The 26965-nt window shown below is 47.6% G+C and overlaps 1 protein-coding gene across 11 annotated transcripts in view; it reads right to left on the bottom strand.

Moving 5' to 3' along the window:
* NCOR2 (nuclear receptor corepressor 2) overlaps positions 1–26965 on the bottom strand; it is a 1233371-nt gene that overhangs the window by 681149 nt on the left and 525257 nt on the right. For all 11 annotated transcript variants that reach the window (XM_086942885.1, XM_086942883.1, XM_086942892.1 and 8 more), the window contains exon 8: positions 13656–13708. In XM_086942885.1, the coding sequence (XP_086799011.1) occupies positions 13656–13708 (53 nt within the window). The remainder of the gene's footprint in view (positions 1–13655; positions 13709–26965) is intronic.

Genomic DNA, 26965 nt, shown 5'->3' with positions numbered 1-26965 from the left:
GGCATATGGGGAGCTATTCAAGATGAGAAATCTGCGGTTAGAAGTATCCACTAGAAATCATGCACAACAACAAGTCCTTTAAAGGGGGAAGGAGCTTAGCGCGCATCCAAGATGGTCGCGTGAGCAAAGGGCTCCCGGGACCCTCGCCGCCTCCCGCATATATCCTGTCACGAATCCTGATACAGACGACGGGTTATTACAGACATGACCCTGCTGACATAATAGCTCTTTTCAGGAATCGATTTGGAAGCCGGGAACCGGACTTACTCTACTCCGATAGTTGAAGGCCTACACCGAGGAGCAGCCCGGGACTCGAGTCCCCGAGATACGCTGGAGGCAATTGAACAACAACGGCCAGTTGAAGTCGACTGATGCTCTTGACGTACTTTCGGTTTCGTTTTCTGGTTCTTGTTTACCAAAACCGGCTGCCCTTTGACTTTGTTGGCCCATGGTCTAATTGGATTGTACGCTTGCATGCTGCGCCTCGTCTTCTGACTTTTCTCAGCTTGATTCGCGAGGAGCCATTCACACCAGGTCCCTTCGGGGCGCGTCGCCCAACATGGCGAACAAGCCCGAAAGTGAGAAACGGACGACCAAGACCACGCACCGAGGGGGTGCCATTCAATCCAATATCATGGATCGCAACACTCGCCCTAAAGGATCCCCCAGTGGTATTGGTAAAACCTCGGACGAGATTGGAGATGGCTCCCCAGTGACGGAGGAGTTGACTTTACGAGACGTCATGGGCGCCATTGCGAGCATGAAAACATCCATGGGCCAGCAATACGAAATATTAGCCTTAAAGCTTGACACAGTGGCTATTGATGTCAACTTGATCAGGACTGATCTGGCGAAGACCAATGAACGGGTCAAGTCTTTGGATATCAAGACCGCCAGTCTTACAACCGACATGTCCGATCTCCAAACCGAGGTTCGTAATCTACGAACCTCGAATGATCTGTTTGCCCGCCGGCTGGAGGACTTCGAAAGTCGTGCAAGGCGCAACAATGTACGTATCATCGGGGTTCAGGAGAAGTCCTCTGAATTGACGACGGATCTCCTTGTGGAGGACCTGATACTTAATCATCTCGCCCCTAAGGGCCTCAGTAACATTTTTGCGGTGGAGCGTGCCCACAGAGTGCCAGGCGGGAAACACAAACCAGGCTCCCCACCACGGCCCATAATAGCCAGAATTTTCAATTTCAGGGATAGAGATGTCATCCTGCAGGCATCGAGGGCCAATGGCCCCACGAAATTCGAGAATATGACTCTCAGCTTCTACCCAGACTTCATTCAATCTGTACAGAAGCAGAGGATGGGATTTATGGGGGTGAAACGGAGATTGAGAGACATGGGCTTGAAATACGCTATGCTCTTCCCTGCCCGACTACGCATTGAATATAATGAACGAGCGCTCTTTTTGGATTGGCATGAGGTCGTTAGTGACTGGCTGGATACTCTACCGACGCATCGAGACCGCAAAGACCAATCTGGAGGTGCAGATGGTGGCTCATTGGAACAGGAGGAGTGAGTGATGACCGGCGCGTGCTCTACATGGACTTTGCAGCAGTGGTTTGTTGACTTTTTGTGTTTGTAAATATAATGGCATATACCCAGAGGCGGCAGGGAAGACGGGACTCTTCCTCCTCCCGGGGTGTTTTTCTCTCTTTTTGTAGACTAGTTTCAGGTTAGGGCGACAGGCACACTGCAAGTTGGGGTGGTTTTCTGGACTAACGCAGGGGTGCAGGGTGGGGGGATGTGTTCGGGGGTTTTCTTGGGGGTGGCGGGGGGAACTTAGCTTTATTTTGTATTATTTCAGAGGCAATGTATCACTGCATATTTTGACTTTTGTGTCCTTTTCGCTGTTGGGGGGAATCCGCCTTCATTATTGGGATGGGGGTTGAGGGTCCTAAGTTGGAATGTGAACGGCTTGGGAGACAGGATAAAATGGGGGATAGTGCTACAGCTTTTGAAACGTCTTTCCCCTGATGTAGTGTTGTTATAGGAAACGCATTTGATAGGGAACACATGCCACGCAATGAATAGGCGAGGTTATCGTCTAGTCGCGCACTCGGGATTCACCACTGGGTCGAGGGGGGCTGGTGTCCTTGTTAGGAACTCCCTCCCCTTGGAAATCGATGATACTATCCTAGATGATAGGGGACGATATGCCGCTATTACTGGCAGATGGGAGGGGAAGACGATTTCCATACTCTCCGTGTATGTTCCGCCAGGTTTACAAACTACAACATTTGCTGATTTGGGGAAAGTGGTGTTGGGGTTTCCCGAAGGGATTTTGGTTGTGGGTGGAGACTTCAACTCTGTTGTCTGTGGTAGAGAGGATCGCAGCCCCCCTAGGGATCTTGCGAGATCGCAATCTTGGCTGGGTAACTTCCTGGAGACACTGGGTCTGGTTGATTGTTGGAGGCTGATGCACCCTGGACAGGCACAATACACTTTTCATTCGGGTGCACACAGGAGCCTCGCTAGGCTTGATTATGCCCTTATGCCGGCGGCGCAGACCGTCTCGGTGAGAGAGGTTAGACACCCGGCCAGGGGTATTTCGGACCACTCCCCACTGTGGCTTTCCATTGATATTCAGCTGGGAGCCGGGGGTCGAGTGGCCCCGATTAATTCTGTTCATTACATTGTGGCGCAGCCTTACTGTGCTTACCGCCAAACCCGTTTAGTTTTGTGGCCGATTAATCCCTGGCATCTCCGTACTACTAAAACCCGGGCGGGCGTGGTCAGGTCCATTGATCATTATTTCGCTGAAAATGTGGGGTCGGTGTCCTCCTCCATTTCACTATGGGAAGCCTTCAAGACGGTAATCCGGGGTCAAACTCTGTTGTTGATTGCCTGTGCTAAGAAAAGCAAGAATGAGGAGGTTGTACGACTGGAGGCTGAAATCACTGCCTTGGAGGGAGAGTTGGAGTCTTGTGCAACGCAGGATAAGCTGCATGCTTTAAACCTCAAACAGTTTGACTACAGAGCCCTGATGACTGATGCTGCCAAGGCCATGAGTCGTGAGCAACAGGGGCGACTGTATGATGTGGGAGATAAAGCAGGGAAGTTGATTGCCTAGTTGGATAAAAAGGAAAGACTGAACCGCGTTGTGCCTGTTATTGAGAGAGCGGATGGAGTGCGTATTGTTGATCCTGTGGAGATAGTGGAGGGGTTTGCACACCATTTCCAAACGGTGTATGCGCCAGTCTCAGACAGACCGGAGGAGGACTCACACTTATTGCTTAGAGATATCGCATTGCCTTGCTTGTCTGATTCTGACAGAGAGCTTATGGAGGCGGAATTTTCCAACGATGAAATAGCGCTCGCTATTCGCTCCATCCGCTCTGGAAAAGCTACGGGCCCAAACGGTATTCCCATTGAATTGTATAAGCTGTGTCCGCATAAAATGGCGCCGTATCTCCGTGAGATGTTTCTGGAGTCACGAGATGTCGGGTCCCTTCCCCGAGACCAGAGACTTGCGTCCATTGTTGTAATTCATAAAGAAGGGAAACCCCGGGACCTATGTGCGTCCTACAGACCGATATCCAATTCCAATTCCAAAAATTCTTTATTTCGGCCACATAGGCCATAAAAGATGCAATAAAATACAATACATATATTTAAAACACAGTATTTACATATAAAAAATTCTACTGGACCCGCATGGGGTACGGAATACAAGGTAGTACCAGTTCAGGGGGACATTTTCTTCCTTATTATCCATGCTGCCATTAAAAATTTTGAAACAGCAAAGACAATATGGCCCAGAGTGTTAGTTTTCAAGACCCTGTAGGCCTGTAAGTACTTCCTGAAGCCCAGGTTCCGACACAACGGTGCTATCCAGCGCTTCCTGGGACTCTGGTAAGCGTGGCAAACAAATATTATGTGTAGGTCATCTTCATCCTGGGCTTTACAGCATGGGCAAAGTTTGTCACCCCCTGTGGACCATTTGTAGGTGAATACTTTGGTGGGGAGTGTACCAAACCTCCATTGCAGGAACAATTTCCTCGCCAAGAGAGGAAAAATAAAATCCATAAAAGGTTCAAAAACATAAGAATTTTTGGATTCCATAAAACGTCCCGTCAAGGTGCCACTATTATGAGCGTTATCCATGTCGGCGAGGTTTTTGTTTTTATACAGCTGGGCAAGAGTTTTACGCGTAATCCTTTGACAGCCCTGAGCTGGATCATCCCATAAGTCTGGCAAGTTCAAGCTAAACAGTTCCGTCTTGATAAAAGCCAGCCAGGGAATTTTGCTGTTAGCATTCAGCCTCATTACATGAATAAGGTCCTGTCTATAATGATACAGTTCCTCGGTGGTCCATATCCGATGCCAAAACTTCACGGGTTTCGACAGGAGATCTTCAGCAATAGAGGGAAGGCCCAAGTCTAGTCTTAAGGGGAGGAGTGGCGTACCTTGCGGGAGAGCAAGTAAGCGTCTCAGAAAACTATTTTCCACACCTGCCAGAACCTTCCCTGCTTTGTGTCCCCACAACTCACTACCATACATGGCTGCTGCCTTCGCTTGGGACCTGTATGTTTCCAGGGCCGGGCTTACAGGCTTAAAGGTGGACTTATTAGCCACCTTCAGGAGTGCGCCCGATAGCTGGGATAGTTTCAGCCTGGATCTCGCTATCTGGCAGTCCCATGATAAGTTTTCTTGGAGTGTTACCCCCAAATATATAAAGGTCGAGACCCCCTCAAGACTAACTTCCCCCAGTTTAGGATTGGGTCTAGTTTTGGTAGGGGGGTTGAAGATCATGAACTTAGTTTTTTCCGTGTTCACCTCCAGCCCATGTTGGCGACAGAAAAGGCCAAAACCATTCACAATCCTCTGAATCCCCATGGGGGATTTGGAAAGCAGGAGGGTATCGTCAGCAAACATTATTGCCGGGACCCTCCTGCCTGCCAAAAGCGGGGCATCATTGTCCTCAACAGTGTCAAGATGTTGAATGACGCTGTTAATGAAAAGACAGAACAGGGTCGGCGCCAGGACACAGCCCTGTCTGACTCCTCGACGGACCGGGAATTTGCCCGAGAGCTTACCATCCCTCCCACACCTCACTTGTGCATAGTTGTTCTCATGCAACCTGATGATAATGCTAAGGAGGTGGGGGGGTACTCCTAGCTTTTGCAAAACCTCCCATAGTTTCCCTCTAGGGACTAGGTCAAAGGCTGACCTCAGATCCACGAAGACCATGTACAGTCTTCCTCCCTCTAACGTTACCGTCTTCCAATATAGGAGAAGGAGGCAGAAGATCTGGTCCATGGTCGACGTGTTCTTTCTGAAGCCAGCCTGGAGGGGGCTCATGATGTCATTGTCATCCACCCAGTCCAGGAGGTGGTTAAGGATAAGGCGCGCAAAGAGCTTTTGGGGTACATCTATTAGGCTAATAGGCCTGTAATTGGCGGGGAGCAGAGTGGATCCCTTCTTGTGGATCGGAACAATCTCTGCCCCCAGCCAGGACCCGGGGATTGCCATACCTCCTACAATGGCATTGAAAAGAATGAGAAGGTATGGACCCCAGATGTCCGGGTGGTGCCTGAAAAGATCCCCGGGTAACCTATCCAGACCTGGCGCCTTCCCCAACGATAAATGCTCCAGGGCCGCCTCCACTTCCCCCAGGGATAGTTCCATGACAGAGTCCTGGGAGCCTAAGGGCGCTAGCAGGGCTGTATCAGGGCAGGAGTTAGTGTCTTGGTAAAGTACCCCAAAGTGGGCCTCCCAAACCACGGGGGCAATGTTGGGTTCAATTGCTTTTTTGAGTTCCCCTATCCCATTGTTTACAAGGGCCCAGAATTTCCGGGAGTCCCTGACCTTTAGGGCATCATGAAGGTCCTGCCAGTGGTTCCAGTCCCACTCGGTCCTAGCAATCGCCATCACTGATTTGTAATGCTTCCTAAGGTCACGTACCTTGGCCTTATTTGACCCCTCTTTTATTGCAGCAATGAGCTCAGATTTTGCTGCCCTACAAGAGGAGGTATACCAGGTGGGAACATGGGTCTTTTTCTTTCGGGTTGGCACCACCGGGTGAAATACCTCAGCCAAATCCCTCACTAGATCCTGATGTATGTTACCCAGTTTCTCATTATATTCTGGTGCTCTTGGTTCATTTAGAAGTACATCCACCTCCATGAACCTTGGGAGTGCCAACTCATATAGCTTGTTGATGGCCTCTTCTGAACTCACAAGCTTTCCCCACTTAACCCGGCGCCTGTTTGTTGTAAGGAGCAATTCCCCCGTGTCTTCACCTCCATTTTCTACGGATGTACCCGCTGGAGGCAGAGGCCACTGGATATTTAAACAAAGGGCATTGTGGTCACTGTCTGACCTATTTATTACCCTAAAGTCGAGGACTTTTGGCCAGAGTGTAATATCTAACATGATATAATCTAGCCTCGACTTATGGCCCCTTCTGTTGAAAGTACACACTGAGGGGGTATCGGAAGGGGTACGACCATTACAAGCCCTCAGTGCGTAGTTCAGGGTAAGGGACATGAGTTGTATTGCTAGGGGGGACCAGGCTTTGGGGTGAGGGGAAGACGAGGGTGGGACCCCCCAGTAGTCATCCTCGGCCGTAAGGGCACCCTCCAGTAGGCCTTCCAGGGGTTCAAAGTGGCAATTGAAGTCTCCTCCCAGCACCACCTTGAAGTCTCCCGGAAGTTGACCCAAGAAGGAGGACAGATCGTTTAGGGTCGGTGATTCATTTGGCGCGGCAACTGGTCGCGAGTAGACATTAACAATAGCCCACGGTGGTTTGCCAGGCCATGTGAGCCGAACACACTGAATGTCCTGCGAGAACGTATGCACCTGTTCCGCCTGGCACCCAGTGTGACTCGCAATCCAGATTGCTAAGCCACCTGACGGCCTCCCCCTCCCACTCCATTTGGCAGGGATTTCAAATATTTCAAACCCTCTCCTAGTTTGGGTGTCCCTCACCCATGTTTCCTGAAAAAGGAGGATGTCACTGCTACCTACTAGGTGATCCCACTCCGGTGAGCCTTCCTTATTTGCAATTCCTGCCACATTCCAGGAGAGAATTCTCAACCCCGGATCTGGTGGTAGAGTACCTTGACCTCCAGTAGGAGGTTGCGCAATGACTATGGATGGGTTAGTGTCTGACGAGGCAGTGTTGCAAACCGCGATGGCGGATGGCCCAACCAACTCCGCCACCCCAGGTTGCAAGATATGGTCAGACCCGGAGTTAAGTGGAGGCCCCTGTTGACCCAGACTATCATCCGTGATAACCGTTCGGTCTTTAACGGTATCCTACGGACCGTGTTCAGTTACAGGGGCTGTACTCAATCCCACCCGACTTTGCACCTCATCCACCATCTTCCCAAGGCTAAGAGAAGTCTCCCCGGTTTGTGGTCAGTCGACCTGTTCTAAACAGGAAAATCTATTATGATGTATAAAATTGGCCTGGGCAGGTGGTAAGTAATGCCTTGGTCTATAACGTGAGCCATCTACAGCAAAGCCTACTCTGGTCCACCCCTTCTCCCTCCCTACCTCCGTGTTGCTAACATTTGGGTAGAAGTGTGAAAGGGGTACTAATTCAATGTTGGACTTGTCAGGCCTTACGAGCCAATTGCAGATGTAGTTGGCGACGTGTGGGCTTTTGAAACTTACAATGATACAATCCCCTGCCCTATTCTTTGGAGTAAGACCAATCCATGGGATCCTCCTAACCATCAAAACCTTGCCTTTCAGGTTTGGGGGCAGCGGCCTATTAATGCTCCCTTGTATCACCAGTTAACTCAGGTACTCCCACCATGATTGCCGTGTATGGGACTGCTTCTGGGGGCAGATTGACCACCCTGCACCTAACAAGGGGGGGAGTGATACCACCAGTGGGGCCATTGGTAGAGTTCACTACTCCCCCTGGTTGTGGTGCAGGAAGTGGCTTAGATCTCCTAGGTGCCGGGACAGGGGGCCTAGACGCTGAAGGTGGCAAAGGGTGCGTCTGAGGAGCAGACGCACCGTTTGTGCTCAGCAGTACCGTATTAGAGACCTGGGACGGTGCAGAAGACAACGGTCTATTCCCAGATGGATCCCGGGGAGCTACAGGAGCATTTGTAGCTGACCCAGGGCTTTTCCTTATGTGACTGTTTTCCAACGCCTTGAGTCTACTCTCTATGGCGTCCAATTTAGCTGAGATGGGGATTAACAAATTCTTAATGATGGCTGTGAGTGAATTAATTATTGTATCAGTGCTATTAGAAGTAGCCCCGCCAAAGATAAATGGGCCCGAGTGCAATGGTAGGGCCGCAGGAGCTGGAGAGCCCATATGATCCGACCTAGACCCTGATAGAATGAGCTCAGGGGAGGCCGAAATGTCTGTACTGTCATCCTGGTTTGGCTCGATTATATCAACTTTGGCCCTTTTTGCCTTCTTTGGTTTCCTGGACCTTTTCCTTTTTGGAGGTTGTTCCACTCCGCTTCTTGCAGGCTCTGTTAGCAGGGCAGCCTGTCCCGCTTCCTGCGAGTCTGTTCCCATATTATCCGGAATGGGAGAATGGTCAGAGATCCCAGATGGCCGGGAGGAGTTCCTATCCCTCTGCGTTAAAGGAGTTCTTAACTGCTGAAGGACCGACTCAATGGTTCTAGTCGCCATTATGGAGTGAGTGGAGAGGGGCTGAGGGGCAGGGAGCGTCAGAGGGGTGGCCCGGTCCGGTCTCTGCCGGCCTCTAACGGCCTAAAACGGCCCGCTCTTTGCCCGGTCTTCACCCCGGGGATCGCCCCGCGCGCGTCCCGCGATGCGCGTACCCAAGTGCTCCTAAGTATAGCAGGGGGGCGTGGCACTGGGAGGGGGCGCGGTGCGGCGGGAAGAGGAACCAGCTGGCGGTGTTGTGAGGAATGCTGGTCCTCGCAGTCCCGCTCGCCGCGCCTCTCACCTCCACTGCGGCCGGGTTCAGCAGGAAAATGCCCCCAAATAGCGCGTTGGCTCTCAGCTACTCCTGTAGCGAGCTTGGCTTCACCAGGGACAAAGTCTCTAACTCGAGCGGCTCCCGCGAAGCGGGGGCCGCGAGAGGTAATAAGCGTTCCAGGCAGGGGGGCGTGGCACTGGGAGGGGGCGCGGCGCGGCGGGAAGAGGAACCAGCTGGCGGTGTTGTGAGGAATGCTGGTCCTCGCAGTCCCGCTCGCCGCGCCTCTCACCTCCACTGCGGCCGGGTTCAGCAGGAAAATGCCCCCAAATAGCGCGTTGGCTCCCAGCTACTCCTGTAGCGAGCTTGGCTTCACCAGGGACAAAGTCTCTAACTCGAGCGGCACCGATATCACTTTTGAATGCCGAACCTAAGGTCTTGGCAAAACTGCTAGCAAACCGGCTAATAAAGGTGATTGGCGACCTGATACACCCGGATCAGTCCGGATTAATTCCTCATCGCAATACCGCGCTGAACCTGCGTCGTCTTCATGGCGTCCTCGCGAGAGCAGAGTCGTTACGTGAGGCGGCCATCTTAGTCTCCTTGGATGCCACGGTGGCCTTCGACACCGTGGAATGGCCATACTTGTGGGCGGCTCTCGCGAAGTTCGGTTTTGGCCCAGGGTTCATCGGTTGGGTCGAACTCCTTTACGAGGATCCGCTGTCCCAGGTGGTGGTTAACGGCAGGGTCTCGGAATCCTTTGTTCTCGGGAGGGGCACGCGACAGGGATGCCCTTTATCTCCACTGCTCTTCGCGCTTGCCTTAGAACCCCTAGCTGCTTGGCTGCGGTGGGAACCGTCGCTTAAAGGCATTAGATGGACCCCGACTTTGAAGACCGCATATCATTATATGCGGACGATATCCTCCTATACCTCACTTCCCTTCGGAAGTCACTGGGGGTACTGTTTGATGTACTTAGCTCATTTGGAAAGAACTCCGGCCTAGTGATTAACTGGGCTAAATCTAGTGTTTACTCGCTCACTGGGGAGGTACCACCCTTGCCGCGTATCTGCCCGATACAGATATCACAAACTGGCTTTAAATACTTGGGGATTTACATATCGCTGGACCCTGCGGTTCGGTATGAACGCAACCTGCTTCCTCCGCTTCTTAGGCTTAAATCCGACATAGCGGCTTGGTGTGGCCTGCCGTTGTCCCCGGTTGGGAGGGCGGCTTTATTCAAGATGATGTCCCTGCCCCAATTTTTATATGCTCTCCAAAATACGCTCGACCTCGTACCTGCCAGCTATTTTCGCGAGATAGAGAGCCTGCAGAGGCATCTGATATGGGGCGGGCGTCCTCGCATTGCCCTAGCGAAATTGACACTCCGGCCCGTCTCCGGCTGGTGCAATTGAAGATCCTACACCGTATCTATATAACAGATCCCCGGCTGCTGTGTATGGGTTATTCTGTGGACGGGTTGTGTAAGCGTGGGTATGGTAGGATGGGTACCTTCCTCCATATCATATGGGAGTGCCCGGATGTGGTGTTATTTTGGAATCGTGTGCATGCTGTCATGGAAAAAGTTACGGGAGTCTCGTTGTTGCCTGAAGCCCAACGCGGTTTACTGAATGTGTGGGAACCAAATGATTATAATGTGGCACAGACGCAATGGGCTACCCTTGGGAATATGGTGGCTAAAAGGGACATAGCGTAACTGTGGGGGTCTCAAAGAGCACCTACGATCTCAGCTTGGAAATAAAACATGGATTGGTGCATGTTTAGGGAAAAATCTGTATGTCACACGTGGCAGACCCAAGAAGTGGGGGAGAATATGGAATCAGTGGAACCTATATCGTGGGGAGAACTGTACTCCTTTTGTAGATATCCCGGAAATGTCGCAGTCCCCATAGCCCAACATTCCTTGTACTGTGTAGATTCTTGCTGATGTTGTGATCGCCTGCTCCCGGCCCCCCTCCCCCCTTCCCATGGCTTCATCTACTGACATTTGCATATATTTCTATTGATACAGCTCTTCCCCTCTTGGGAAGGACACTCACCATATAGTCTTTTTTGCCTCGCTTTTCTTTTGGTTTGTTTTTATTGTTTATTTATATATGTTTAAAATGTAAAACCTTAATTGCATCCTGTGCAATATCATCTGCTTTCAAGAACAATATGCTGAATCGCTGCCGGACCCCCGGGTTGTCAGCTGAAGAGCTGTGTATCAGTGTAATATTATGCTACTGTCTCGTTTTAGCGACGGCCGACCCCTGTGGTTGTAGGCCCGCAAATGTATTATTGCAACTGTAAATAAAGGTTTTTTTTAAAAAAACTAAAAAAAAACAAGTCCTTTAAAAACCAAACCACAAAAACATCCTTTTAACCATGCACTCCGAAGGGTGTCAAGGAACCCAATGCCAATCTGAGTGCTAGTCAACCTGGCCAGTGGAATGAAGTGTTATGCAAATAATTCAACTGGACATCCTTAGAAAATACCTTATGCTAGGCAATGAGTATGGAAAGCCCTACATAATACAATACAAAACACCAAAATAAATAAGATATCCATCTCACCTCGGCTTCTTTTTTTTCCAATAGGCCACAGTACTCAGAAATGTTGTGAACCCCCCACACCAGCTGTCCTCACACCCCACAGACCACAACTGACCTCTTTCCTAATGCATATTGTGGGGTCCAGCACAGAGAAGAAACAGCCACCCTTAAATTGGTCTCCTGAAATTAAGTACTGTGAGGAGGGGCCCAGAGGCCCTGAAGACAGAGCGAGAATGAGCCTAGGAGAATTCATTCTTTAAAGAACCGAGCGAAAAGAGCCCCCACTAAGAACCTTGACATGAACGTCTTTTGGTACCAGAATCTAAAACAAGGTTAGAGGGGATCAGTCATACATGCAAGACCCAAAGAGAGGCTGGGGTGCAGCAACCTGACCTCTGTTTTTGCAAGACAGTTCAGCAGTCCCGGGTGAACGATATTCATAAATTCAAACTAGGATCACACTACAGAATTGCTGCTCTTGTGGGACATCTTGACCACATAAACATGTACGATTTTCTTTTTTATGTCCATGGATTTATGTTATCCATTGCAAGTGATATTCCTTTTTGGGGCTGCATCTAGTATTGCCTCTGATGGTGCTCTCTGCAACAGAAAAATTGGACGTGGACCTATTGCTGTGCTCGACGTACAGAATAACTCTACAAAGAGAAACCATGGTTTTGTCCCTAATACGGCCTCTACATTCATAGAGGTTTTATCCCTGACATTCTCTATGTAGAGAAATTGTGTTTTGGTCCCTGCCACTGCGCTCCAAAGAGTGGTTTTGCCTCTAATGTTGCGTTCTATGTATAGAAAGAGTAGTTCTGTGTGTTACAATGCTCTCCGCAAGGAAAGTGTTTCTTCCCCTGATGTAGCTCTCTTCATAGACAATGGGTTAATATTCACATTTTAAGCCCTTTAAATCTAAGTTATATATTATAAGATTCTTATTGGCGCAGCTCAAGATGAGATGCTTCTTGGGAGTGGTTTACATTTATTTTTACAGTAGGAATAACACAGCAATAGGATTCAATTTGATGGGACATACTATGTCCTTTGTGGGATACATGAGACATGCCATCCTCAGACATCTTGCGGGTTTTGCCTTGGAATAGTGAGTGTAGCATTTTGATGGTTTTTAATGTGCATTTCTTCAACGTAAACCTGAAAATGACAGATGTGAGACGATGTGCATTAATCACCTGTGCACCCACATAAGTGGTAAGGCGAATTTGGAGACTTTAAAACATTTCAAATAGAAGATTTATCCTTGGAAGGATCAGAGTTAGTTCAACACTAGAGGCCCACCAGATCCAGAGTGCAGACCTTTAGCCATCACTGCTATGCAAAGAAAATATACGAAACATCATAAGGTAAAGCAACGTAAGTCTGCTCTCAAACCCCACCGCCCTTTGGGATCTACACAGAAGTAGCCTCTTGGGGGGCGGGGAACGACTAGGAGTTGTGACTCTTCATCAATATTGGTTCCATAAGGCAAAGCTCCATTTAAAGAGTTGAACAGTAGTTTACAGTGGCACATTAGGCGCCTTCTTAGTTCATACCTGTCAAAATCACTCGAATGTGGCGGGCTGTCACCTTTTCACTTCTATTCACCCTCCTGACAAACAATAATAGGGTCACCTGCTTTTCAAACATATCACTTTTCAAAAAGTGTTCACACTCAGGTCACCTAATAGGATCACTCTCGCACGTTTGACTCAGGAGGTCGGCAGGTTTAGCTGAGCAACAGACCACCTGGGTTTTCCGGTCGGTGATTTGGGTTACTTGGCTGACATCTTTATGCCAATCAGGCAACGAGGCCAAAATCCACCAGGGCTTGACTTCTAGCAGTTACAGTAGGATATAGGAAGTGGAATGTGTGTGTGTTTTAGACAAAAGATCCCTAGTGCTTGGTCGGGATACTGAAGTGAGGAGGCGAGAAAAGAGTACAGAACAGCAGAAGCATTGCGACAATTTTGCATAAGAGCACGAGTTTACACACACTTCTGTTTGATTTCCCCAAGTACGCAATTGTGTGTCTAGTTTATATACGCTTGCTTGAGTTTCGGTAGAATATGACACAAGCTTGTTGGTTCCAAATAATCCATTAAATAAATGTTTATTCCCCTTGGCAAGAACATGCAGCAATCACTAGACCAACAGGGCACTGGATGTACCCAACTAATGCCTCTCCTGACATTCAAGATACGTTTTTTGCATTATACTTACATTTTGATGTTTTCATGATACTGTTTGGTGTCCGAGGGTTGGTTGTATAAGGGCTGAAATAAATAAGAAAAGTGCGTAAATGTACGGCTGACATTTAAGGAAAACTGCGAAACCAACTAACAAGCATGCATTAGCGTGGGCTTCGCTTCGACTCCCGGAAGAACGGCGGCAGCACGCGGAACTGTCATGCCTCGGCGCGCGCTAAATGCAGGGGACCTGCGCACGTGCCACAGCAGGTTCCCGCCTCAGGTCACGCGCGGCGGCGCTGCGCGGTTGAGTCATCAGCGATGGTCAGCGTGCAGGACGCCGCGCGCACGGGTCAATTTAGCCACTTTAATGCAGCAATTTGGAAGGCCGCTCGTAAACACAGTGATTCAGGCACGGGGAAGGGGTGCTTATTCACTTACGGTAAGTGCAGGGCACTAAGCCCTCGCAGAGTCAGGGAGGAAGCGGAGAAAGTAAGAGGCTAATACAGGCGGGGTGCGCAAGATCACACAAGAAGAATTGCGTCTTCGCCTGCCAAGAATAGACCCGGTGCGAGTAATAGTGCGCATGAAATGACATTTATGCATAATGCACCTCTGCTTCTTCGCTCTACGGCAGTACTAGGGCTCGCAGTCAGCTCTGGTCACGCACTCCCTCTGTACTGCAGAAGTGCCAGCAACAAACCCAATCCTGGGCACACGCACTTCTGTCAACACACCCGAGTATTGTGCACTCGGGTCCCTACTGCAGCACTAGTGCCAACACACAACACTAGGAAAGCAATAAGGTCCCCGTTTACTTTTCGTCACTACTCTAGTGTCGAGATCTACACATAACTCTGCCAATGAACCCACCCATACCTTTAGCACAGCACTGAGATGTACAAACAACCCAAACTCATCGAAAACACGACAGAAGAATACAACAACCACGAACACGAACCATACTGATACAAACAGACACGACATTAGCCCAAGATCACACATGCAGATGACCCAAAGATTGGCAAGGTGGCTTCAGAGGAAGTATCCAATGCACAAACTCCAGGGCCAGACTGGCCATAGCGGGCATCGGGCGTTTCCCCGGGAGGCTGGAAGGGTGGATGCTGATTTTGCAGCGGTGGGGGCTGTTTTTGCTACTGGAGGCCGGTTTTGCAGCGGTACTGGAATATTGGTCCCCAGTTACAAAAGCAGCAGGGGGGCTGGTCCGTCAAAATGTCCAGGGCTGCTGTGGGTTCCCAGTCCGGCTTCTATCTGAGCTCTTTACTTGGAATATCTGTAAACTCACACCAGACAACACCTCACCCACCTTCTGACCCAGAACCACTGCCAAAGTTCATGCACCCAGATCAGATGGAAGGTTATATAACTACCCACCATGGAACACTCATTGGGGACTACCTGCAACACATGCACCGACCAGCACCTCGAAATGCTACCAAACTGTGACCGTACAGATGTTGATGCACTGTAAGCCTGGCCAAAGCAAAGGGCTATAGCTGCAGACGGTAACTCCAATCAATGACGGACGATGCATAGTGAGGAGGCTAAATGATTGGTGAACTTTAGGCTGCAGAATAAAGCTCTTACCAGCGACAATGCATCTCAACCTGAACTTACTGGCTACATTTAACCCCTTCGATGCTGGTGACCATTCCGTCATCAGTCACGGTTGAGCTGTGCTGATGACGGAATGGTTCCTTCATGACCACACCCAGTAAAGGGATGTCCAGCACCGGAGGGGAATCGGGGCAGCAGCCAAGGTGTTAAACTGAATACGTTACTTCCTCACAACTGCTAATGCACGTCAGTTCCAATCAACCGCCCATAGCGCCACCCGCTACTGCAGCAAAAGTATCCTTGTGCAGCTCTACTAACAAACCATAAATCTAGTCCATTGCCCTAGCCTAGTGCAATACAAGAATCAATACAAACGTCGGGGTCCTACCCAAAGCATCTCCTGACCTTTGTGTTCCGATGAGGATTTCTGTATTTATTATGTGGATCGAAACGGTGAATAATCTCCCTATTTAGACTACCTATTCTGATCACATTTTTGGACAATGGGCCGGAATAGCTTAAGCTGACCTAACAGGAAAAATCACTATGCACACAGATATCATTAGTTGCATGTTGATCACTTTTCCCACTTGGTTTTCAAGTCATCCACACTTTTGAGGGGTAGTTTGCACTTCCATTGATCACTGCAGCACTGTTCTGCATTAAGACAAATATATATGTCAAACAATCGGGTTTGTAGAGCGCGGCTAATCACCCATGGGGGAATCCAGGCACTGGGAGCCTGTTGTGATCAGTGAAAGAGCCAGGTCTCGGGTCCCTGTCTGAATTCAGTGAGAGGAAGCTGTTCAGAGGTGGAGGGGAAGGCTGTTCTGGGCTTGGTGAGGTAGGAGAAGGAGTGTCCTCCGTTGTGGCTTCAACGGATGCTGGGAGTGTGTGCGAGGGAGGCGGAGCGCAGGTGTCTGGAGGGTTGGTGGTAGTTCAGATGGTGGTTGATGCATGCTGGTCTTTAGTTGTGAAGGACCTTGTAGATGTGTATCAGCATCTTGAATTGGCACCTTTTCTGGATGGGGTTCCTGAGGTGGGGGGTGTTGTGGGTCTGGTTGAGGATGACCCTGCCAGCGGAGTTCTGTATCGTCTGGAGTCGCTTCAGGAGTTGGGTGGCGATTCCTGCATAGAATCTGTTGCCATAGTCGAGTCGGCTGGTGACTAGGGCTTGGGTGACGGCTTTCCTGGTGTCGATGGGAAGCCATCTGAAGATCTTTCGGAGCATGCAAGGCTGTGGAAGCAAGTGGAGGCGACTGCGTTGATCTGGAGTTTCATGGTGTGTTTGCCGTATACGAGATTATGCCAAGGTTGCAGGCATGGGTGTGGGTCTGAGTTCGGAAGGCCACCATGTGTCGTTCCTCAGGGAGGTGTCATTTCCAAAGATCAGCACTTCATTCAGTCTTGTCCATGTTGAGCTTCTGGCAGTTGGTCTTCATCCATTCGGTGATGCTCGTCATGCAGTTGTGGATCTTTGTCCTGGTGGTGGAGGGGCCTTTTGAGAGAGAGAGGAGCTGGGAGTTGTCTGCGTAGGAAATGATGCTGAGGCCGTGGGTTCTAACGATGTTGGCCAGGGGCGTCATGAGGTGTTGAACAGGGTGGGGATGAGAGCTGAACCTTGCGGGATGTCGCAGATGACGTTCTAGGGTTCCAACGGGAAGGGTGGCGGGCAGAAGCTCTGGGTTCGTCATGTGAGGAAGGATGCGATCCATTTGGCACCATCTCCCTGAATCCCAATGTTACCTTAAGAATCATTTTCTACTTGTTGAGGCTTAATAATGGAGTGACATTAACTTTTTCATGCTCTCTGGAGAGGGGTATATTTTTTATTTCAGTTATCCTCACTGATAAATGGATCGCACAAAAAAAGGATTAAAAACACATTTTGAGGTCACTACAGTAAAAATATATTGCCCTTTATTATCAGTAAAACAACTGCAACAACCATGAAGGTGTAAAGGTTTTAAAATATTAAGGGCTGTGAAAAGGTCACTATTAGAGTAAGGTTAAAGGCTGGAGTTAGTACTGGGGTTAGTTTATATGCAAGGTTAAGGATTAATGTAGGTCTGAGTTAAGGCTATGAGAGGCAGGGTTGGATGAAATGCAATTTAAAAAAAAGAATGAAGAGCTAAATTTTCATTACTGTTGTGTTTAGTTCTAATTACAATGTTTGATTTTGACAATTCTTCGCAGTGGACATTTTATATAGTAGTATTTCATAAACAATATTCTTTTTAACATGTCCCCGGATGGCTATGCACTCCATGTGTACTATTCTGTAAGACACACACTAGAGGTAGGTGAGCCAATGAAAGCTCGAGCCAGATGCCTGGCTCTGCTAGAAGTTCTATATCATTCTCCCGCTCAAAACGAGCCGAGCCCTCGTGTGGCTTATGCCCACTCCCCACACTGAAAACGGATGCACCAAGAATTAAACACAAGGCAGTGCATATGATAAAAAACATGCTGAAGACAGAGATACCGGTTTAGAGGATAAACCGCACAAGGTGGAAAAAAACTGGCTTCAATCCCAGCTTCCTCCTTTGTCAAATTGTGTGATCCTTGACAAATATTTTATTTCACAGAGCCACCTTTTCTTGGTCTCTTGTGAGAACGCCCTCAAATGCGTGAGCTGGTTCAGGATGTGCTGTCTACAAAACACCTCCTGTGTTTCATTTAATACTCTACAGCGTTGCATCATGACAATAAGAACCAAGGCTACAGACAGGGAGCAAATGAGAAGTGACTTGACTCTTAGGGCACCAGTATCATTGTCATCCGGATCGGGGGCATGAATATATCCAGGTGCATGTTTTAAAACTATCCCTTTTAATAAATGGCTTTCAAATCAGTGATATAACCTGATGCACTAAGGTGAAATACTTCTGTGTGTTAATGAAATGTAGTTGTTTGAATTTTGAAGTGGCTTTCTTATATTTGTATACAATGTTTGTTGCATTATTTAGGTGCAAAAAATGTTCAGGGCTCAGCTGCTGCACTGACTGTTAAAGCCAAGACAGACCCTTGGCTCAGTTCTCCGTTAATTTCGTGGCTCGCCCACCTCTAACACACAGTAACAAATGACGGCCTTCGAGCAAGCATCGAACTAAGGGCTTCTAGGCACTGATGTGTAATTAAGGTGTGAATTTATTGGCAGCTAGAGGTGCCAGCTTGATGTCACTGGCAGCAGCATGCCTGCATACTGCGTGCGAGTGCGCCTTAAGCCTGCTCACCTGGGCAAGAAGTCAATCACATTTCACAAAGGTAACAAAGATTTACCTGGAAATACTTATTACTTTGTATCTTTTTATCATTGAGAGAGAAAGAACCTGTTCAAGGTACAATAGAGTAAACAGCATCGAGTCACACTGTATGTAAGCTCTTAATCACACCTCTGATGCGGTAGTTTAGGTGTTAACGCCCACACACTTTTGTTGAACGCCACCTTTATTCTGCTGCTCATGTTCGCTCCCGGTTTAATGCGGAGAGAAAGTGAACCACAAGAAAGACTTCTCAACAACTCAACTGGATCTTTCCTCCTTCCCAACCTGTCTGGTATGGCATCAAAGAGGCTCCGGTGCCCCCAAATGTCCTTAAAAGGGGCCATCTGGTGAATGATGTCACAATAGGTTTTCTAAAACAGTCCAACCAGACGCCATGAAACAGAGAAACATCCCAGAACCCTGGTTACTGATGAAGTGAGATTGGCTGGCAGGTCAAGCTTTTACTTTTCTCTGGAATGAGCCTTTACCTTGAAAGATCCATGATTTAATGGAAGAGGACACGAACACCCATCTGACCCTCTACTTTGAGCTGCTTCAGCAGCACCTGGGAAGCCTCCTCCTGCGGGTGTTTGCCACGTAGTCAAGATGTAAGCTAGCGGGTTGTACGACAGAAGTCTCAACTTTTAGAGTTAGCAGCTCTCTTCGATGTCCTTGTAATTTACGTCATCGGAGCAGGTTTCTCCTCTGGGACCTGGAAATGTTAGCAGTCGGTCTCCTCTGAACGCCCTGCATCTTTCGTCGATGACTGCATCTTTTTCAGAGCTTACTTCTTCGGCACCTTGAGATAAAGCAGGACCAGTGTAGTCCAATATTGTTGAACCACTTACTCAACACTTTTGCTCTCCGGTCAAACTGCAGTGTTCAGAGGCTGGCCTCTGTCTCTCAACATTTTCTCCGGTCAAACTGCAGTGTTCAGAGGCTGGCCTCTGTCTCTCAACATTTTCTCCGGTCAAACTGCAGTGTTCAGAGGCTGGCCTCTGTCTCTCAACATTTTCTAATTCAACTTCAGACTCCAATTGGACATCAAGCAAGCCACACAACTGTGGAACCTCTTGCACCTTCGCTCTCTCCAAGTCTTGCAAATAAGAAGTACCCCTTCTGTATTGTATTGTAATTGCATTTATATAGCGCTTACTACCCCATACGAGATGCCGAAGCGCTTTTTCGGAGAGTAGCACGCTACTCCGGAACCCAAGAATTATTAGTGCTGAATTAGTATACTGAAATATGAAAGAAATTTGAGTGGTGGGTAGGTTAGTCAGTTACTTGGATTCAGAAGGATAGCGAAGGGATTGTCTTACCCCCTTGCATCTCCTCCTCTCGCAATAGGCCTGATGTCTTCTCCATCCTTGTTACCTTGGTAGTTGTGTTGCTTGAAATCTTCTAGAGCTTCTCCAGCACCACCAGCAGCAGCAAAGACTGCCAGCAGAGTTTTGCAGCTGCATCCTGTCTGCCCACCTTAAGAGGGCATTCTAGGTCTGCAAATGTCATCTACTCTTTTCAGGCCCTCCTTCTCTACTCTTTTGATGTCATTTGGCAAGTAGTAATGCCACAGACGGCCCAAGAGAGATATTTGGGTCATATCAAGTTGTCTTGCGTACCTTTCCAAATGTTGTGTTGGATCGGTTGGGTCTGTGCGAGTGCTGGGTCATTTACCTGAAACTCAACAGCACATTTTCACACTCTAAATCACTGCTTAGCCACACTCACACCTGATCTTGTATTCTGTTGCCCACATCAATGCTGGGCACCTCCAAAAGTCTGTTAGCAGTTCTGAGCTAAAGTTTCCCACAGAAGCACCGAAGAATTGGAGCGAGATGCTGAGAGGACCAGGAGGAAAGAAATGATGATCAGAAGGAGGACTGGCAACGATTGGGAGGGGGGTGGCAACAATTGGGAGGGGGGTGGTAACAATTTGTTGGGAAGGGCAGCGGTGATCGGGGGAGGGGTGGCAAACAGAAGGTAAAGATCAGAAGGTAGACAATAATAATAATCTTGAATTTTTAAAGTGCACAGCTACCTCCGAAGTGGTTTCCCGGCGCTGAGGCCCTCAGGAAGATTAAGCGAGCTATTGCCCAGAGTCACATGGTGCTGGGCTGACCTGCTGCCGGCGCCGGGGATCGAACCGTGAACCCCGTGAGCCGGAGTCAGGCACCCTGGCCGCTGCGCCACACCTCTTCCACAAAGATCGCAAGGTGGGGGGCAGAGATCACAAGGAGAGTGCTTAGTTCAAGAAGGGCATGAGAGACAAGAGGAGTTCTTAGAAAAAGAGGATCTAGAGATCAGGAAGAGGAGAGAGATCAGGAAGCATGTGGTGGCCTGGTATAGGGGCATGGAGTTAAAAAAGGATGCTTTGGTAAAGAGGGCATGGGAATCACAAGAGAAATGTATAGATCAGTAAGGGCATTGGTGGTCAGGTAGAGGAAGATGGCGGCAGTGCCTAATTTGAGCCGGTGCTTTCCGGTGCTAAGCACCGGCACTTAATTTGTTTCCGGGGCTCGGCACTGGCACCTAATTTTTAACACCATGCGTAGAACAGTCTACCTCATGGTGGTGCTGCTCATCTAATTTAGAGATGAGCAGAACAATTGTTGTTTAGGAATACAATATACATTAAAATAGTGCTAATGCCTGCCTCCCCAGCCATTCCTTTCACTTTGGAGACCTGGAATAATCTGAACTGTCGCACTTGTAGGTGAAAGAGATGGTTAGTAGTTGTTTTTGGAGCGATGACAGGGGCGATCAGTGGTGGAAGCTGCAGTGGCCTCCTGGTCAGAGCCCTGGCACTTAATATTTTACAAATTAAGCCCTGGATGGAGGGAAGGAAGCAGAGACCATACAAGGGTAATGAAGGTAAGAAGGAATGTCCTGAAGGCAAAAAGGAGGGGCACATGGGCTAAAAGGAGGGACACGTGGGCTAAAAGGAGGGACACGTGGGCTAAAAGGAGGGACACGTGGGCTAAAAGGAGGGGCACAAAGGCTAAAAGGAGGGGTACATAGGCTAGAAGGAGGTGCGTGTAGGCCAAGGTGGGGCCTAAAGGCCAGAAGGAGGGGCCCAAGGGCCAGAAGGAGGGGCCCAAAGGCCAGAAGGATGAGAGGGAAGAATAAATATTAAGAACAGTCACTAGCCATTACTGAAGGAACACTATGGTACCCCGCCAGGAACAACAGATTTTTAGCTTTTTGCACCGCTGTGCGTCTGGGGTTTTCTTTGTCTGTTTTAAACTTTTTCCCCTTGTGCACCTGCAACAGCTAGTCTTTTCAGCTTGTGTAGGAGATTTTTTTTGTATTTCCTTTACTACCCGTGCTTTTTTACTGTATAAGGGAGGTGTGTTCCATCCTTCTTCCAGTCCATCAGGGGTCCTCGGGCAGTGCAATGGAACATAAACGATGCAAGGCTGTGGATTGAGTGACGGGCAGGGAGAGCCGGGCAGCCTGCCCTGGGACGGTGTAAAGTTTATGCCTTGCATGTGGTGAGTAAAGACGTCAGTCTGCACCGGCCAGACTGGAATGTACCTATTGTGAAGAGCGGGACTGAACGACCGCCATCAAACAAGCAGGGATTGTTCGATCTGCCGGGGTGAAGGCGGTGCATTCTGAACCAACCTGTCTGAATGTTGGCACAGCGCAGAGTGCAAACAGAAGCCTGGGGAGCGCAGGTCCCTCTAGGCAAAGCAAATACCACAGAGGCAGGATATGGAATTCTAGGCTCCACTGTGTAAAATAAAACAAGCATTTGCAAAGTCAGCAGGTCTGGTCTTAGCAATTTGGTCAATATATATATATTATGTAAGGCATTGCAAGCATAAGCCACATAAATGAAAAAGAACAAAGAATTAATAATGCCAACACCTAAACGTGGTCACAGTATGTTTGCAATAAAACAATTACATTTACAAACCAATCACTGAAGCCTCTTCACTACTAGTGATGTTAATAAATAAAATGCAAAAAAGATACATTGATAGATGATTGTTTCCGGTCCAGGGAGTATCTGGCTTAGCAGTTTGGGCTGGACTGTTCCCACAACGAACAGGGTCAAGACTGATTTATATATGGCTGGGTCCAAACTGGGGTGGTGTGGTGACCAAAAGAATGGTGGATTAAACCCACATCCTTGTGAGTGGGGTGAATGTTTGCATTGTCCAGCATTCTGTCCATCAACTGTTTCTTTGCATATGTCACTCTAAGTGGGAAGGGTATGCCCAGATGTGGGTCCCGTGCTCACTACACCACTGGATTCAAGCTAGCCTGGCTGATTAAGGGTGATGCCCTGAAACCAGTCCTAGGATGCTTGTTTCCGGTCCAGGGAGGACATGCTTGGCACTTTGGCTGGACTGTTCCCACAAGGAACAGGGTCAAGACTGATTTGCATATGGCTGGGTCCAAACTGGAGGAGTGTGGTGAGAAAATGAATGATGGATTAAACCCAGATCCTTGTGAATAGGGGCGAATGTTTGCATTGTCCAGCATTCCGTCCATCAACTGTTTCTTTTGCATATGTTAATAAATAAAAAGCCGTTTAATTGACCTATGTATTTTATTATTATAATTTGTGATGGAGACCACAATGAATCACCACTGAACCAAGCAATAAAATTGTAGGCAGCGATTTTATTGCAATGCCACTCTAGCAATCCGCAACAGCAACATTAAATATAGACCAAAATAGATCACTAAATAGGCACCCAAAATGCCAGTAAAATAAATAACCAATATTTAATGTTAATATGAAAAGAAAAGTTTTTTTAAAAACCTCAATTTGAACCAGCTTTCAAACTGGAATGAAAGGAACTATTTTTAGGATGTCATGAACAATTTGTGCAGACTTTGTGCAGTCACTCAAAGTGAAGAGAGCCAATGAGTCAAGTGGGTGGACTCTCTGCCCCGTGATAAATGGAGCAGTGGGCGGAAGCAAGCTGTGAATGACAATTTAACAGACCAGTGACTGAAGCCCTCTTTCCAAAATCCCTCCATGTATCTGTAGTATGTATGGTTGTTTTGGAAAAACAATAGTCTGGTGACGCAGCTAAAGCTTCTCAAAGGCCTGACCTTAAAAAGATTTATATGCAACGACCTGTTTGCAATAACTGAGCAGTAACTCCAACCAGCCTTGTAAATGAGTCTTTTTTACCAACTCAGTAACATGTTCAACTGCTGGCTAGTAAAATCTACCATTAACCTCAACCAGCATGGGTAGATTTTGACTAGCCTTGGGTTAATACGCAAATAAATAGACGGAGTAACTGAATATTTTCAAGGAGCTGTAGACTAACATTGTGTGCATGGAAAGCCGAGGAGGTGACTTGAGGATTCATTTAAAGATAAAGTGCCTCCTTTTCTTGCAGGACCTCCAGACACTTCAAGGAGCCTTGATTCTATGAAGGAGAGGCAACAACAAAGACTACTCCTGTACTCAACAGCCTGAACCAGGAATCCGGCCCTTCTCTTACAAAATCCCTGAAATGTATCCCAAGCGAGGGGGCTTGTTCAGCATTGCTGTCCAAGTACACTTTGACATAACTCTTTGGATGTTAACGAGCAGTTTAGTTCATAGAAGATGAGCTTGGAAGGTGAAGGCCCTCTCTTTTCGAACTACAACGTGTTGGGGGTGTTCTAGGGTAGGTTTTGTTTGGACGAACGAATAGAGTGTCTGAGCACATAGTGTTCCCTTTAATTATAAGGGTATTGGAGGTTTCTGTGCACGTGTGACCGAGGCATATGACCTTGAAGGACGATGAGATGGAACCACTTCCGATTTGGGCACATGGATTTCTGGGACTTGTCGTTGAGGCTTTCGTCACAACTTAGAGAAAAGAGATTCGATGATCTGTAAGGGTAAGGTAGAAAGAGTTGACCTTTGGAGACGAGAGTTCATTGCGGTTCACACTGCTCGTGATAGGGTCTTCTGCTGGGGAGGGTAGAGAGATATGCCAATCAAATATCCAATCTGGGCACTGCAGGTCTTTTTTTAACCATGGGCAAGTAGACTTTTTTTAAGGCTGCTTTGAAAAGAACACTGCTTTAATTGCGGCGCTCCCTAGCCCATCATGGCGACCAGGAGGCAAGACACCATAGTCACTTGCACCAGGTGTGTACGGACACTACGCCGAAACATTCCAAATGCAAGTAACAATGACAAAATGGACATTTCGACACTACAAATCATTCATAAACTTGGTGTGTTACGGTAATGCTCTATCAACTGACCTTACAGCCCACAGAGACGACTTCTTGTGGATGCGCTTACAGGAGGGTCTTCGGTGAGAACCAAACATAAGCGTACCACAGTGACATCAGAGCACCTGGCCAAATCAACAACTGAGAAAAAGTTTTTTGTTTTTTTTTAAATAAAAAACTATAAAGTACTACTTAATAGGGTGGCAGTGCTGTGTGGTTACATGTCAAAGGAACCACATGGGTTAACAAATGAACACACTCTAATTTTGGTTCACTTTAAATGACCCTTTCGGGTTGGACTACTTGATTTCAGTGGTTTGTAAAAAAAAAATTCAGGAACTGCAACACCCATACTAGTAGGGACGTCGAGTGACTCAGTGCACTGCGTATCCCAATAAAAAAAGACAGAACACCAAGTGTTTCAATCAGCAAGAGGTTCAAAATGAATTCAATTATCACAAAGCAGCTGGTGCTCATTTCAGAGCCATGCGTCACACACTTAAGAGACTGGAGCAGCGGGCGCTTCTCGTAACCCGGAAATGGTTCACTGGATTAGGAAAAGACAAGTCAATACAGTTTCCTCCGTTTCATACAAATCTATGGGGGCCAACATATCTTCACAAAACGGCATCACAAGAATAGCGGATTAAAATAACACAGACGCTGGCACAGTCTCCTAGGATGAGGTTGCTTCTAGACCATTCTTGCCTTTTGCAAGGCTCCTCCCCCCGACCACACACAACTTGGTACAATCCGGGATATCATGGGTCTAGTAGCCAGAGCACTGGGCCAAGGGGCGGCTAAAATAACAGGCAGGCAAATAACAAAAGCAGGTGTTGCTCAGGGTGGAATAACACGGATGTCCTTTTCAGCTCGAGATTGAAAGCAAGACCGGCCAAACAAAACAGAACTGTATCAAGTGATAACGTTTGAAACAGTGCTGATTCCAGATAGAGGGCGCAGTTCTCAAAACAAAAAAAAAGTGCACAAAAATGGAAATATAGGATTGTTAAAAACATGTGTTAAAAAAATAAGTGGCGAGAAGTGAATATGTATGTCCTTCCCCTCACAGACATCGACGACAAACTAACAATGTTCTGCAGGTTAAATGGCTTCCCACAAGTTAATACGAAAGTTAACTGTCATTTCAATGTTGTTTTAAAAAAAAAAAAGTGAGGTAGGAATACCGAAATGTTCATGGGACTATAGGTCGCGGTATGGAGAAAAGGTGGGCATTTGGTGTTAAAAATCGGAGGGTCTTAAATTACCATTCAGGAAGTGGTGACAAAAAAGATTTTGGCAACCTTTAACTTTGCATGCGACCATTGTCAATTTGATAAAGTTATCTTGGTCACATTAGCCAGTTTTGAAAACAACGGTCAAGAAATTTAAGATCAAACCAAAAAGGGAGTTTATCTACATACTGCTGGGTGCAATAGACCCAACGCTTCCAAGAGATCATGACCGCCAATTACTAGATCTACTACTTACACTAGCGTGCAAAGTCATTTTATGCAAGTGGAAGAGTGTCTCGGAGGTCTCGTTCACAATGTGGAAAGAATAGGTGTCATCCATTAAGGGGACTGATAATACTGCATTGCATTCTTCCCCATGGCATATGACTAACAAGAAATTGTGGAGCGCCCTTGACGCTTCCTCCTTCTCGTTTGACCCACCGTAGGATGTTACCTGTACGGTCTAACTGACAGAGATATAACCCCCATTACTGGCTAAGTGAAACAAAAGCACTACTGGAATACGAAGTGGATTACATTGAATGTCTTGGTATTGGTACTAGGCATAGATCTATTCTGCAGCACCAAGTCCTACATACTAAAGAACACAATCAGTGGTAGCACAATGTATACTTCTGGTTTTATTTTATTACTCTCTGCCCCATGTAAGCTTGTCCTATTGTCTTCTGCAATGATGTCTTAGCTGATAATCTGTACACACTACAAAGCATTATCTTGATTTGATATAACTTACAGCATGTATAACACACTATGATACCAATAACAACGTGAGATAAGTACTCCACTCATGACTGCGTCATCTGACATGATTAAAACATCTGTCCTCTTTAAGCAAAGGGACCTGTATTTGAACTCATATTATTTCTCATCTTACTTTATTTGACCTTCTCACGGAATGTCTCACGTATGTATATATTATTTTTGTACCTTGTTTTCTTTTTCTCTTATTGCTCAATAAAAACGATTTGAACAAAAAAGAAATAGGTAAAATATTTCAGCTTGACTTTGAAATGAACAAAGGACTATCTAGCATTCTACATCAG

Source organism: Lissotriton vulgaris, chromosome 11, assembly GCF_964263255.1.
Source record: "Lissotriton vulgaris chromosome 11, aLisVul1.2, whole genome shotgun sequence".
In the NCBI taxonomy this organism is placed as follows: domain Eukaryota; kingdom Metazoa; phylum Chordata; class Amphibia; order Caudata; family Salamandridae; genus Lissotriton; species Lissotriton vulgaris.
Note: the sequence above shows the minus strand (reverse complement) of the source record. Positions and strands in the feature narration are given on the sequence as shown.